Genomic DNA, 12,594 nt, shown 5'->3' with positions numbered 1-12,594 from the left:
ATGTCCACGTAGGCTGTCCCTTTAACTGTGGTTCAGTTCTCTCACATCCTGTACTTATTTTTTAATGAAATTATATTCATAAGAAGTTTGTAGCCAAAATGCCTAAAGGCCAGAATGCCTAATTTATTTATCATACTCAAGTTATATTTCATTTTATTTTATCAAAATGTATTGTAAACTATTGATTAGGGATCATTCACCCCCCCCCTGTATATTCCACAGATTCCTAACATCACTACAGCACTCACCAAGGTGATTTCAGGACCCCTATGGAACCAACGCTGATTTCAGGCTTTACAAGGGCACCTGACAATATGTCTGTCTAATTCTTCCTGAGGCATTACTAGATTACAGCGGTAATGACATAATGAAAACCTTTTGGATGGACATGTAATATCTTCTGGTAGAATTATTGTCCGACCTTTAATGCACGTTTACCTTAGAACTTAGTGTGTCACTCACCAAAGATTTAATAATTGTGGTTAATGTTTTCTTACAAGGAAAGTTTGACCACACCATTAATTTTTATGATTAAACAATATCAAGAGTCCTCTATTCACTACAACCATAAGCAACTGCACAAGTGTTTATTAGTGTGTGGAATGATGCTGTGTATTAGATTACATTATAAAGAAGAAGAAAAAGGGTTTAAACAGAGCCCTTCAGGATACACATACACATGGGTGTCTGGAGGGGTGGGGAAGGGGGCCCTTACCCCCCCTGGAATTTTGCTCCAGATAAAAAGTCAATCAAACAGCTAGATTAAACCTTACTCTTCTATTTTGCTTTTATCTAGCGCGCTTGCAAGAGAGTGTCTGACTTTCTATGTGTCATGTTAATATTCGTTTTTTGTCATTTTCTCTATGGGCTTTGCACCCAGGGTGGTTTGGGTTTAACTGCCTGAGTTGTTGGGAGCTGTACAGCTGTCTGTGAGTGCTGGTGAGCACCCAGGGCTGTGAGTTTTGCTGTGTTCTTACAAGAGAGTTCCAGACTTTGTATGTGTTGTCTGTGTTTGTTGTGTGCAGTCCCAAAAAAATATTTTTATATCTAAGCATAAGCACTCACTTTAATCACACTTTTGACACCAATGATCTACCATTTTTAAAAGCATGTGTGGCTCGTGCGTACAACAAGCTTCACGTTTCCATTTTACGTGGCAGGAAATAGTGCTGTCATCGAGTGCTCTTGCAAATGGATAACATTCTTGCAAAACTGCTGTCATAAAGTGCTCCAGACATGCACATTCGTAAGTTTACATCCATGCTTTTCAACAAAAGATACCAACAGGAGAAAATTTGATAACAGAAGTAAATTAGAAAGTTGTATAAAATTGCATGCTCTGAATCATGAAGGAAGAAATTGGGTTTCATGTCCCTTTAAGCCAATTATTACAAGGTTAAATAAATATCCCTTAAGTAGAATGATGAAAAACAAAATTAAATTGACTTTGCAAAGAAGATTGCGAGCATCTTTACACATGACCAGTTTTTATAACATTAAAGCATATATCCCTGCTTTTCAACAAAAGATACCAAGAGAACAAATAAAAAATTATAAATTGTATAACGAGATAAAAAATAAAATAAAACAATGTACAAAATATATATAATATTGGTGATGTAATTAGCCAGCATTACTAAAGATATCTAGTCATTTACTGACTGACAAAAATGATAAAAAGTGACCACTATTGTGTAATATCAAATAAGTAGGGGATCAAAAAGTGTTGACTGGTAAGGCCGTTGATGTAAAATCAGGCATGCATTATTGTTTTCCTTTACAAATATTGTATAATTGTAAAGGAATAAGAGTAGCGATTCATATAAAGTAACCACTACAGTTACTCTGAAGAATGAAATAAATTGGTTTGTAAAGAAACAGAATACTAGTATAATCCGGTTATTTTACATTATTTTCAAAATTTGCACATTTCCATTGCTCCTGCATCTGCATTTAGAAATTACATTCATGACAACATCAAGCAACGCGCGATTTAGAAAGTGAGCTAAACCACAAATATTAGTTTAGATTATGCTGTCTGCTATTCCCAGTGATGCAATCATTGTTTAAGTAGTTTCCTCAGTGGTCAGCAAGTCTGTGCCCCCATCTCCCCAGTGGTAATCTTACTACCTTGTCATTGTTGAAATGATTTATTTATAAAGACTTGCTTCAAGTTGACTTTTGTACTTTCTCTGTGACTGCTGAATAGGGTATGAAAGAAACAAGATGCCCAGATTATAGAAGAGCACAAATAAGTACTTTTAAACCATTCTTTGTTCTGAATATTGCATCCTTGTACTGTAAAATACTATCACCTCATGTTATATATGATATGCTGTACTGGTTGTTTAAAGTTCATCTCAGGGTTGGAGGGTGTCTACAATTCCATTGTGGTTTCCCTGATCTAGTACATGTTAAAAGGACATTGTACACTAGATTTTTCTTTACATAAATGTTTTAGTAGATGATCCATTTTTATAGCACATCTGGGAGTGATTTTTGTAACAATGTATAGTTTTGCTTATTTTTAAATAACATTGTGCTGATTTCCAGACTCCTAGCCAAGCCCCAAAGTTTTAGATGTATACTGATGTCTACAGACTCCTGTTTGCTTCTGTTTATGTAATGGTCTTTTCATATGCAGGGGAGGGGTAGAGGGTCTGCTCTTCTAGTTTTCTCAGCCAATTCTTCTAAGTACATTTTTAAATGGTTTTATACTGGATTTTTATATCAGTATCTGTGCATATTCTTCTTTATAGTAGTGTCTATTACATGCAGTTATATGAAAATTTGGTGTCTTTAATAATGAAAGATTTAAAGGGATATGATACCACTTTTGAGTGGGTGTGGTGTAGCAGCACATTGCAGTCATGGTTGTGTATTTTACTCACTCACTTAGTACTGAAAGTGTATTTGGGCAAATTACTGCTAATGTTCTGTAAACCTGGTTTGGCAAAAGGTGCCATCTAATCTTCCTAACTCATGCTCCCCAACAAGCACACAGAGCAACCCCTCTACTATATAATAGCTTGATACCTGTATTGTGCTATCAGGCAATCCTGCCACCACACAGGCAGTTCTGCCATCTTATCACACACTTGCACACACACACACCTTATCACACACTTGCACACACACACACATCTTATCACACACTTGCACACACACACACACACATCTTATCACACACTTGCACACACACACACATCGTATCACACACTTGCACACACACACACACACACACCTTATCACACACTTGCACACACACACACATCTTATCACACACTTGCACACACACACACATCGTATAACACACTTGCACACACACACACACACCTTATCACACACTTGCACACACACACATCTTATCACACACTTGCACACACACACACACATCTTATCACACACTTGCACACACACACACATCTTATCACACTTGCACACACACACACACACACATCTTATCACACACTTGCACACACACACATCTTATCACACACTTGCACACACACACACACACACATCTTATCACACACTTGCACACACACACACACACACACATCTTATCACACTTGCACACACACACACATCTTATCACACACTTGCACACACACACACACACATCTTATCACACACTTGCACACACACACACAGCTGCCATCTTATCACACACTTGCACACACACACACACACACACACAGGCAGTGCTGCCATCTTATCACACACTTGCACACACACACACACACACACATCTTATCAGACACTTGCACACACACACACATCTTATCACACTTGCACACACACACACATCTTATCACACACACACACATCTTATCACACACTTGCACACACACACACACACACACACAGCTGCCATCTTATCACACACTTACACACACACATCTTATCACACACTTGCACACACACACACACACACACACACCTGCCATCTTATCACACACTTGCGCACACACACACACAGGCAGTGCTGCCATCTTATCACACACTTGCACACACACACACACACACACATCTTATCACACACTTGCACACACACATCTTATCACACACTTGCACACACACATCTTATCACACACTTGCACACACACACACACACACACACACATCTTATCACACACACACACAGGCAGTGCTGCCATCTTATCACACACACACACACAGGCAGTGCTGCCATCTTATCACACACACACACACACAGGCAGTGCTGCCATCTTATCACACACACACACAGGCAGTGCTGCCATCTTATCACACACACACACAGGCAGTGCTGCCATCTTATCACACACACACACAGGCAGTGCTGCCATCTTATCACACACACACACAGGCAGTGCTGCCATCTTATCACACACACACACAGGCAGTGCTGCCATCTTATCACACACTTGCACACACACACACACAGCTGCCATCTTATCACACACACACACACAGGCAGTGCTGCCATCTTATCACACACACACACAGGCAGTGCTGCCATCTTATCACACACACACACACAGGCAGTGCTGCCATCTTATCACACACTTGCACACACACACACAGCTGCCATCTTATCACACACACACACAGGCAGTGCTGCCATCTTATCACACACTTGCACACGCACACACACACACAGCTGCCATCTTATCACACACACACACAGGCAGTGCTGCCATCTTATCACACACCTGATACCCATCTATCTACAGTTCTGAATAATTAACATAATTAACCAATCATGATTGTTTAAAATGTTATAATTAAAGGAGAACAATTCTAATCCATTTAATTGCATTCAAATTCCTTTAAGTAATTTTTTAACACACTTGACCCATTAAATTTTGAGGGGCTTGAACATTATGACTTGTGATCCACTTTTGGTACAGTTGTCCTATTAATAGGATTGCAAAGGATCTAGTCCTTTGCCTTCATAATTCAAATAAGGATGATCATCTTAAGGAAACTTAAGTTGCAGTATTGCAATATAAAATAATTTGAGAAAATGAACATAATTTCCATTTATTTTGATCTGTACATAATCTCCTTAAAGAGAAATTAAACCCATTTTTTTTTATTTTATGCTATAACATACAATGTAATAACTTTCCAATTTACTTCTATTATCTAATTTTCTTCATTGTCTTGTTATCCTTTGTTAAAGGAACATTAATGCACTACTGGGAGCTAGCTGAAAGCCAATAGCAAGAGGCATATATGTGCAGCCACCAATCAGCAGCTTCTAAGCCTACCGAGGTATACTTTTCAACAAAGCATACAAAGAGAACAAAACAAATGAGATAACAGAGGTAAATTGGAAAGCTATTTAAAATTGTGTGCTCTAACTGAATCATGAAAGAAACAGTTTGGGTTTAATGTCCCTTTAACTAATCTCAACTGATCAGCTTAATACAGTATAATAAAGGGACATAAAAGTGCAAAAAATATGTTACAGTATTTTTTATTGCACTATTGCTTGCACATATCTATGTGTTTCACCCCTGCAACAGGATTAAAAAAATAATTAAATGCATCTCCGGAGCAGTAATGCAATACTGAGAGCTAGCTGAACACATCTGGTGAGACAATGACAAAAGGAATATGTGTGTTGCCATCATAACCAAGCACATGTATTTATGTCTTTTAATAAAGGAAACCAAGAGAACAAAGTGTATTTCAAAATGGAAGTTAATTTAAAAGTACCTTAAAATGGCATGCTCTATCTGAAATGTTATTTTTTACTTTCACATCCCTTTAATATTTCTGTAGTTTCTATATTAACCCATTCTTTACAACATTCCAATAAGAAAATAACCTTTTATGAATAGAACAACACTAGCTTAGCACTTGTTTGATGATCAGGATATACAGAAGGTGTAGAAATAACACTGCGTGTTTGAAGTCACTGCAAAGTACAGCTTATTTAGTGAGGATAAAGGTAAGCGCAGAGCAATGATGCATTACCAGCAGGACTGAACGCCTATAAGCACTTTCACTAAGAAGGACTTCTGTCAGCTTTGCAATCCACTATTTATTTTCTTATATTTTGTAGGCTATACATATGGCTGCCAAGTAGAGATTACGAGACGCTGCACCTGGTAGTATTGCTACTGGGCACAAGAGTGGAGAAAATGCTCAAATGTGTCAAAGTAACTTCTGTGTAAGGGTGCGAGAGATAGATGTATGACAGTGATTGCACCAAACATGAGCTGAAAGGAAAAATGTAATCAATTATTAAACAGTGGAATAACTTTAAAGGGACAGTAAAGTCAAAATTAAATTGCAGGAATAGTATAGAGCATGTCATTTTAAACAATTTTCCAATTTACATCTATTATTAATTTTGCTTAGTTCTCTTGGTATCATTTGTTAAAGAGTAATCCTTGATGAGCTCAGGAGCATGCACGTGTCTTTAGCCATCTGGCAGCAGTGGTTGTAATGTTGTTAAAAGCAATGTTATACATAGTTGCAAACACTGCTGCCATAGGCTGCTTTAGACATGTGCACACTGCTAAGCTCCTATCAACCTGCTTAGGTATACTCTTTAACAAAGAATACTAAGAGAACAAAGCAAATTTGATAACAGAAGTAAATTGGAAAGTTGCATGTTCTATCGGAATCATGAATGTGTAATATTGTCTTTACTGTCCTTTTAATGATGCATAACAATTTGATCTCAGCTTAGAAATCAAAATCTACTTTATTCCTCATTTAGTAATTAAAAGAACCCTGACAGATGACATCACAAGTTTATGTGTAAATAAAGTGTAATGGATGCGTCTATATTTTATAAATGGATGGGTTTGTATCAGATACAAGTATTAAACCAGTTGGAGTTCAATACTTGTCTCAAAATAGAAGCAAATAACAGTCATTTAAAGTGACAATATAATGAAAAATATAACATGCGCTAATTTATTAGAGCTTATAATATTATCACTAGCGACCCTGCAATGTGTTTAAAACTCCCTTTGTGTGGGTTTAAAATACAATTAAAGTACTGTTAAAGAGCCACAGGGAAGTGCTGCTGACCCAATCAGTAGCGATAGTCACATGACCCAATTGTGAGATTAGTGCTGCTGATTTGGCTATCAGCTGTTTCCGCTCTGGGCCAGGAGTTCTCTGCTGCTTCTGAGTGGTACTTTAACTGTAAGTCCAACCCCTTTATGGGGTATATAGTAATAAAATGATGTGCACTAGCAAATTTGATTATGTAATGTATTCACTATTGTGGCCCTTTAAATAATATATTCAGCATTTCATGTTTTAGCTAAACAATGGGCAACTCACTTTCAGTTAATCATTTAATGAATCCATACAAGGAGGGATACCCAACTAAATCAAAAGAATTGCAAAATATATTCTCTATGTTTATATCTATTAGAAGTGTTATAAAAGGTGATCACTGCTACATACCTGTAGTAAATATTATCAAACATTCTCTTTTTAAAGAATTTTTTTTTTTTTTTTTTAAAGTTGTCTCAAAAAGAAGAAAATTATTTCTAGACTGTAAGCTGTAATATTTAAGGCAGGCACCGACTTAAAATGCAAGTCCAGAAAGCAGAAGCCTCAGACACAAAATGAATACTTTTGTACACCACATAATTGTAGTAATTTAATAAAACAAGCTGCAGGCAGACTTCTACACTAACATGGGAATGTTCTGAGACTTTTGATGTTACCATTATAGCATTTTATAGGACCCACAATAGCTCTATGGCATTAAAATGTTTCACTTTAGTAGGTTGTACATAAAATTTAAACTGGATCTACCTTGAAAATCAATTAGGACACAAAACCTTATAGCACTGTGTAACCAGTGAGGTAATGTCACTAAAAATACTATCTAAAATGTGTTAATAGACCAAAAGTTCTCATCACTATTTTTTATAAGAAAATATTGCATCACACTGGCATTGTGCTGAAATTCAGATGACATTACTAATTAAATGACTTAAATATGTGACATCTTTATGGACTCTATAAATGTGACATAAGATAATTAAGAGAACACAATTAATAGTGTATTTTATAGGCAATATGGGAGTGATTAGTGTATTATCAAAATATATGTTCTTATTACTAACAGATAATTTGCTAACTCCCTTATTAAAATTATTGCTGGGGGTGGCACTTAAATGTGTCCTGATAGACTGCATGACAATTACTTAGACTTGATCTTTCTCTTTAACATTTATAATAATTTAATTGCAGAAAAGCAGCACTAGGCTGATTATGCTAAGTAGGAAATATACTGTAACTAGACAAATAAACTTCAGTGTACAACAACCCAGACCCAGCTTTAATTAATTAATATATATATTGCTATAATTGGTAAATGTTATCCTATATGAAACTCCCATGTGTTCTGCTTCATCAATACCTAAAAATGAATCACTTTGGTTGAAAACACAAAACTAGCTAACCAGCCTGATAAAAAGAAGCATCACAGAGAGCAGTGTATGGGTTTTCACACCCATAGCTACTCTGCTTGGCACTTACCGAGGTTGACAAAGCTCATGACCATATCAGCATCATTGAGGAATGCACTGTCCTGCGGGCTGCTCAGCAAGCTCTTGACCTTCAGCTGGTGGCTTTGTGACCAGCCCTTGGTGTCCACTCCCTGCTCCTGCCCGGACATGGCATTGTACAAGTCCAGCATGAAAAGAGGAGCCGAGTTAAGCTTGCCAGGCTGGTGCTGCTGGGCAGGGCTGAGTCCATGCACCGGTCTGGGTCTGTGGGGCAATCCAAGGATGGACAGGATCTCCTTCTGCATCTCCCTCTTCTCGTGGCTTTTCAGTCGCCTGTACAAGAAGCCGCTGTCCATACCGGATCTCCTGCTGCTGTTCACCAAAGACCCCTGCATCAGGGGGAGCAGCAGTATGCAGGAGACCCACAGTAACCCACTGAGAGGCAAAGCTTCCCTGTGCATACTCAGTGCCAGAAACACCTGCACCCAACACCTAGACACTCTGATTTGTCAATAGAACTTCAGGGGTGAGAGGTCGCCTTCATGATCCCACATGCCTCAATGTGACTCGGTGATGCACAGAATATTACAGAACTTTAGAATAAAGAGGGATCACCTGCCAGCTGCACTTGTCTTACTCTGCCATTTACTCTGCTCCAGAATTTGCTCTATGTCTTTTTTTATGTCCAGTTTCAGACGGGAGCATCACAGGTCTGTTGTTTCTTGCCCCAAATACTCATCTTCTGAGCTTAGCAACACACTCTTATGTATGACACAGAGCACAAGATACCAGCCCTGTTCTGGCTGAGCTGCTGAGTGAGGGCAGAGTTTAAGGAGAGGCATAAAAACCTTAGGAGTGCACTTTCATCATCACACAAGCTCTCTTCTTCTTGACAGTGTCACACAGTCTGTGCAGTGGAAAGAGAAAACTTCATAGGTGTTTCTGTAACTTGCTCTTCCTTCCATAGCAGCAGATACTGACTCATTTCTTAAAGCACGGACATTTAGGTTGGTGCAATATAAAGGGTCTGTTGCAGCCACCTACTGGTCAATTATCATACTGCGCGCAAGATTCCTTTTCTTAAATGAGACCACACTACGTAGTTTATGAATGGGAAATGGGAAAATCCCTTTAACCTCTTAGCTACCAGAGTGATATAAACCTGCTAGTAAAAATGGTCTAAGCTGAGGGGTCAAAATAAAAAAAAGAAAGGAAAAAGATAATTATTCACGATAATAATACTGATATGCAGCAAAGAAGATGTAAATGGTAAATAAGTCATTTGAAAGGGACATGAAACACTAAATAAATGCTAAATAGAATTATGCTGTCAAAGTAAAGATTAGTCATATATTCACCAGTTCAATGCTTCTTAAAGGGATAGTAAACGCCAAAAATGTCATTGTTTATAAAATCCCCAGTTTTGCATAACCAACACTGTTATAGAAATATACTTTATACCTCTTTAATTACCTTGTATCTAAGCTTCTGCTGTCTGCCTCCTTATCTCAGTGCTTTTGACAGACTTGCATTTCAGGCAATTAGTGCTGACTCTTAAATAACTTGAGCAAAGCTGTGAAAAACTGTCAAATGCATTCAGCAGAAAGGGCTCCAAAGATTTAGAAATTAGCATATGAGCCTACCTAGGTTTAGCTTTCAACTAAGAATAATAAGAGAACAAAGCAAATTTGATGATAAAAGTAAATTAGAAAATGGTTTAAAATGACATGCCCTATCTGAATCATGAAAGTTTAATTTGGACTTTACTATCCCTTTAATACTTTCTTTTAATACATTCCTTTAAAGGGATAGGAAAGTCAACATTAAAGGGACAGTCAACACCAGAATGTTTGTTGTTTAAAAAAAATAGATAATCCCTTTATTACCCCTTCCCCAGTTTTGCATAATCAAAACGGTTATATTAATATACTTTTTACCTCTGTAATTACCTTGTATCTAAGCCTCTGCAAACTGCTCCCTTATTTCAGTTCTTTGACAGACTTGCATTTTGGCCAATCAGTGCTTACTCCTAGGTAAATTCACGTGCGTAAGCTCAATGTTATCTATATGACACACATGAACTAACGCCATCTAGTAGTGAAAAACTGTCAAAATGCATTCACATTAGAGGCGGCCTTCGAGGTCTAAGAAATTAGCATATGAGCCTACCTAGGTTTAGCTTTCAACTAAGAATACCAAGAGCACAAAGCAAAATTGGTGATAAAAGTACAGTGGAAAGTTGTTGGAAATTACATGTCCTATCTGAATTATGAACGTTTATTTTGGACTTGACTGTCCTTTTAAGCTTGCATGATTCAGATAGAGCATGTTATTTTAAGACACTTTTAAATTGACTTCTATTTTCAAATGTGCTTTGTTCTCTTGGAATGTCCTGTTGAAAAAGAATACGCACATATCCTACACTAGTGCGAGCTAGTTGCTGATTGGTGCCTGCACACATTTGTCTCTTGTGATTGGATAACTAGATGTGTTCAGCTAGCTGCCAGTATTGCAATGCTGTTCCTTCAGCAAAGGATAACAGGATAATGAAGCAAATTTGATAAAAGAAGTAAACTAGAAAGTTGTTTAAAATTGTATGCTCTATCAAAATCATGAAATCATTTTTTGGGGTTTCTTGTCCCTTTAAGATAAAATGTTCATAACCCCTTACAAAACTATCCCACAAAAAAAAAAAAAAATGAACCGACAAAAGAATGTGATTTGACAACCATTCCAAATTTTCCCTTGGACTATTGTATGACAAGCTGGGAGCCTTATTAAAGGGACAGTAAACACCAGAATTTTTGTTGTTTAAAAAGGTAGATTACCCCTTTATTACCCATTCCCCAATTTTGCATAACCAACACAGTTATATTAATATACTTTTGACCTCTGTGATTACCTTGTATCAAAGCCTCTGCAAACTGCCCCCTTATTTCAGTTCTTTTTAGCCAATCAGTGCTGACTCATAGGAGCTTCACGTGCCTGAGCTCAATGTTATCTATATGAAACACATGAACTAACGCCCTCTAGTGGTAAAAAACTGTAAACATGCTTTCAGATTAGAGGCAGTCTTCAAGGTCTAAGAAATTAGCACATGAACCTCCTAGATTTAGCTGTCAACTAAGAATACCAAAGAGTACAAAGCAAATTTAGTAATAAAAGTAAATTGTAAAGTTGTTTAAAATTACATGCCCTATTTAAATCATGAAAGCTTTTTTTTTTTTACTTTACTGTCCCTTTAATTAAAGAAAATAAATTAAGATGGGACATTTGGACTCTGGATAGATATCACAAGATGAGAAGTATTAATAATTTATACATTTCTCACCTTTAAAATGGACACTGTAAATTTTATTAGACACTGGAATAAAACCTTATGGGATTGTTTATTGAAATTTATTGTGTTACTGACTAATAACATAAAAGCTCTAGAAGTAATTACTAAGCAGATAGAAATGATACCAACAGGTTTGAATTTGCACATCATAGCACCTTAAAAGTTACCCTGAATTTGATAGGGGGCAGTGGCAGAAGCGTTACTGATGGATATAAAAACATGCTAAGCGTTTAAAGGGACATTGTACACTAGTTGTTTTTTTTTGCATAAATGTTTTGTAGATGATCCATTTATATAGCCCATCTGGGTGTGTTTTTGTAAAAATGTATAGTTTTGCTTATTTTTAAATAACATGGTGCTGATTTTCAGACTCCTAACCAAGCCCCAAAGTTTAGATGTATACTGATGTATACAGACTTCAGACTGTTTCTGTTTTTATAATGAGTCTTTTCATATGCATGAAAGGGGGGAGGTTCTACTATCAGTCCCTTTTAGTGGGTGTCCCAGGCTTATTTAATTAACAGTGTTAAATTGGAAGCTTCAAAGTAAGTTTTTAAAATGTTTTACACTGGATTTTTATATCAGTATCTGTGCATATTATTCTTTATAGTAGTGTCTATTACATGCAGTTAAATGAAAATGTGTGTATACTGCCTTTAAGAGACCAGACAGATTATGACACCAACAAAGTTTATATTTGGAACAGGAAGGAAAGATTTCAAATTAGAAAAAAGAACAACAGATCTAGAAATTTGGAGAAAATAAAAGGAAAGCCAG

The 12,594-nt window shown here is 36.9% G+C and overlaps 1 protein-coding gene across 1 annotated transcript in view; it reads right to left on the bottom strand.

Moving 5' to 3' along the window:
- The window catches only part of BMP6 (bone morphogenetic protein 6), a 381,976-nt gene extending 372,571 nt beyond the window's left edge, over positions 1-9,405 (bottom strand). The window contains 1 exon segment of the mRNA XM_053714726.1: positions 8,509-9,405. Coding sequence (XP_053570701.1) covers positions 8,509-8,938 — 430 coding nt within the window. The 5' untranslated portion in view covers positions 8,939-9,405.
- Positions 9,406-12,594: the final 3,189 nt, after the last annotated feature.

Source organism: Bombina bombina, chromosome 5 (genome assembly GCF_027579735.1).
Source record: "Bombina bombina isolate aBomBom1 chromosome 5, aBomBom1.pri, whole genome shotgun sequence".
Taxonomy (NCBI): Eukaryota; Metazoa; Chordata; class Amphibia; order Anura; family Bombinatoridae; genus Bombina; species Bombina bombina.
The sequence above is the reverse complement of the archived record's forward strand: the minus strand, read 5'-3'. Positions and strand labels throughout refer to the sequence as shown.